General features: G+C 43.6%; 1 protein-coding gene across 1 annotated transcript; it reads left to right on the plus strand. All coding sequences in view use genetic code 11, as the record gives it.

The window, feature by feature from the left end:
* Positions 1 to 13: 13 nt before the first annotated feature.
* On the plus strand, positions 14 to 587 carry EGR_03536 (Tyrosine-protein phosphatase non-receptor type 1; the record flags this gene model as incomplete). The annotated part of the gene is made up of 3 exons (XM_024492785.1): positions 14 to 51; positions 214 to 352; positions 435 to 587. The coding sequence occupies 3 exons, from the start codon at positions 14 to 16 to the stop codon at positions 585 to 587; spliced, it is 330 nt and encodes a 109-aa protein (XP_024352918.1).
* Positions 588 to 2,976: the final 2,389 nt, after the last annotated feature.

Here is a 2,976-nt window from a genome sequence, read left to right on the forward strand (position 1 = left end):
GGCGACACACCCAATGGGAGTTGAGTGCGGTCCAACGGTTGTACACTGCAGGTGAGACAAACGTCTGCCTAACTGGATCACTTCTTCAAACGGTGCTTTGTGTTAACAACGTGCACAGAAGACTGAATGTAGACTGAGGTGGACACGAGAGTGTTCGGCAACGCTTACCAAGTGGGTACAATGATGGCTAAAAGCCTCTGTATCTACTTTCAGTGCTGGTGTCGGTCGAACGGGCACGTTTATGGCAGCTCGCTTTCTCCTTGATCGTCTGCGAACGAATCCACAGAATGTGGACATCGTTGGGACCGTTCTGGCGATGCGAAAGTGGCGTGCCAACTTGGTGCAAGTTTGGGTGCGTTATCTCCCTCCACTCCACCTTCGTGTTGCACGTTTGTCTACGTTCTCTTATTCCCCATTCGCTATTGCACTTTTAGTCACAATTACAATTCCTCTACAACTTCATTGACTTCTGTCTTGGCAAGGAGAATCTTTGCATGAAACCATTTGCACCGGTAACAAGACCCCTACCAGTGACACCGAGTAAGGAGAAGGATTTGATAACCTTTGACGCGTTTAACAATGTATAAAACCGAAGGGCAGTAGGCTAGATTTTACTAACTAGCATCGGAAAAAACAGTGACCCGTTTCGCGAGTATTCTGATTCTCGTAGAGGAGTCAAGCAATTCCATTAACCACAACTTTGTGTTCTCCTTTGCTCACAGCTGGCGAGTATCAGAATAAAGGGGAAACTCCTCAGGCAGAAACAGTGGAACGTAAGTTGGCATTAATAGTACCCTTTTGATTGGTAGTTATGCGAAATTAAGTGCTGAATTTGGGGATGCTGGTCATTAGTTTCGAGTTATTTTTAAGTTCCATATGCTGTGCTCTCGCCTAATGTCATTACTTTAGCAAATGAAGAAGCTAATACTGTAAGAGTAGGAAAAAAATCTTTCGCCCGGCCTATCTCATGGAAGTCTGGAAGTCTTTAGGCATGGTTAGAAAGGCTGTTGTCAAAGTGAAGGCCTGAAGCGAAGTCGACCAAATAGTCCGTGCAATTAAATGTTCAATTTGAACTTGTCAAATGGTTGCGCTTCTTTTGTCCTCTCTCCTGTGTCGTTATCCTTGTCCACTAGTCGCCGTCTTCCCCTGTGGCCCCCATGGAAAGATGATATTTAAACGTTTATGGTGGTAAGAAGACATTTGGTTTCTACAAACTGACATCACCGCTGCACAGATCAGTTTGTTTTTAAAATGCAGTATGGGAAAAGGTGTTGCTGAATTACTTCTCTTTATGACTGCGCGATGCTCCACGAAGCCTGCATTTCGTCTGTCAATTAGCTTTTGTAAGCACACTTGCCTAAAAAGGAATCATTACACTTGTCTTCACACAATGCATACCATGTGCCTACCTTTTCTTGCCACTTTATTCGCATTCCAATGTTGCTACTTCAACTCGATGGTGTCCCTTCCCTTCGAGCCATATTTCAGGCACCTTCTCACAAATACGTCAACAATATTATGAATTGCGTTTTTAGATTGTGGTGTCGCTTTGCTTTTTAAGTACTTTCTACTAGAATACCACCGTAGGTAGTCGTGGCTCCAATGGATAAGCGTGTTCTGTTGTTAAACCATGCCACTTCAGCCATCCGGTGCATTCGCCTTCCTCTGTGACATTCACTGTGATTATCCGGTGTCGCTTTGGAGATTGAGTTCCCCAACAGCCACAATTAATGTGGCACCCAAAAGATAAAGGAGGGCAAACTGATTGCTAAAGTGGAGGAGAGTCGAGGGTCGGGTACTACTAGCAGATTCAGAAATTCTGGCCACCACCGAAACCACCGAGGTTAGGCGGAACTCACAGCTAAATGCTCAGTTAAACGAATTCAGCTATGTTGCTGATCATTTTTGACCTGATCAGTGGAATGGACTGAAATATGCTTGGGTCGAAGGATTTGTTCAAATTACAACAGGTGGAATGATTCCTGCAAGAATATTAAGTGATATGTTTTTGTTTTCCGTTTTTTAGCTGCACCTCCTCCGCTACCACCAAAGAAAAGCGCATGGTTCCTTGTAGATTGAAGTAACGTCGTGTTATTATTAATAACTGTGATTTTTGATTGTGCACACATTTGACCTGATGATGAAATGGGTTGGAGATGTGAATATCCGACTGGATTTTGTGCCTTTGAACTGCTTGCTTTACCTTGTCGTGACACAGGGAGGGGGGGGGGGCCAATTCAAGAGTGGGATGCGCTTAGAAAGAATGCTCTGAACTGTTGTGCCCGCCATTCACGTTGACATTTTAAGACTCAAACCGGTAACAGTTGTGAAGAAACATTTGCTGAAGAAAGTATTCCATAGGTGGAAAGAAAAAAAGGTATTTTTTTTCTGTACTTTTTACTAAGAAAATAATTAATCTCGCACACTTAGAAATGAACACACCTACTTGAACTAAGAAATTGTTCGTCACTTTGGATGTGTCTCTCTGCTAATTTCCAAGACTGAATGCTTTTATCTAATTTATTTAGTATTTGAGTAGTACGAACACGGCTTAGTGGTTGACAACAACAAATTCAGCGTTTCTCCCTTCCACCTCTTCTTTCTCATCCTTGGAAGGTGTGGGTTGGTTGGGGGAAGATCTTTTAGTGAATAAGTGTTATGTGGGTTTGAAATCCGTCTCCTCCTCAAGTATCAGTGGCGTACCCTGTCGGGAGTTCTACGTATGCTGTAAACTCCTCATTTACAATGCACATTGAAATAAACACCCACTACGCAACGAGTCGGTTGGGGATTTCAAACGCCCAGTTTTCGATGTGCTAATTTTGTCATTCCATCATGAATGTGCTGCGGGGAGTTGACCCGTCTCCACCATCACATCTGCATCAGGTCATGACCTCATGTAGGCAAGACGCGAAGTTCCCGAGAATTTGGTGAGCAGGCTACGGGGAGATCAAGCTTAACTAAATTTTTTGATAA

The sequence above is a fragment of the Echinococcus granulosus genome (genome assembly GCF_000524195.1).
Source record: "Echinococcus granulosus chromosome Unknown EG_S00018, whole genome shotgun sequence".
Lineage (NCBI taxonomy): Eukaryota > Metazoa > Platyhelminthes > Cestoda > Cyclophyllidea > Taeniidae > Echinococcus > Echinococcus granulosus.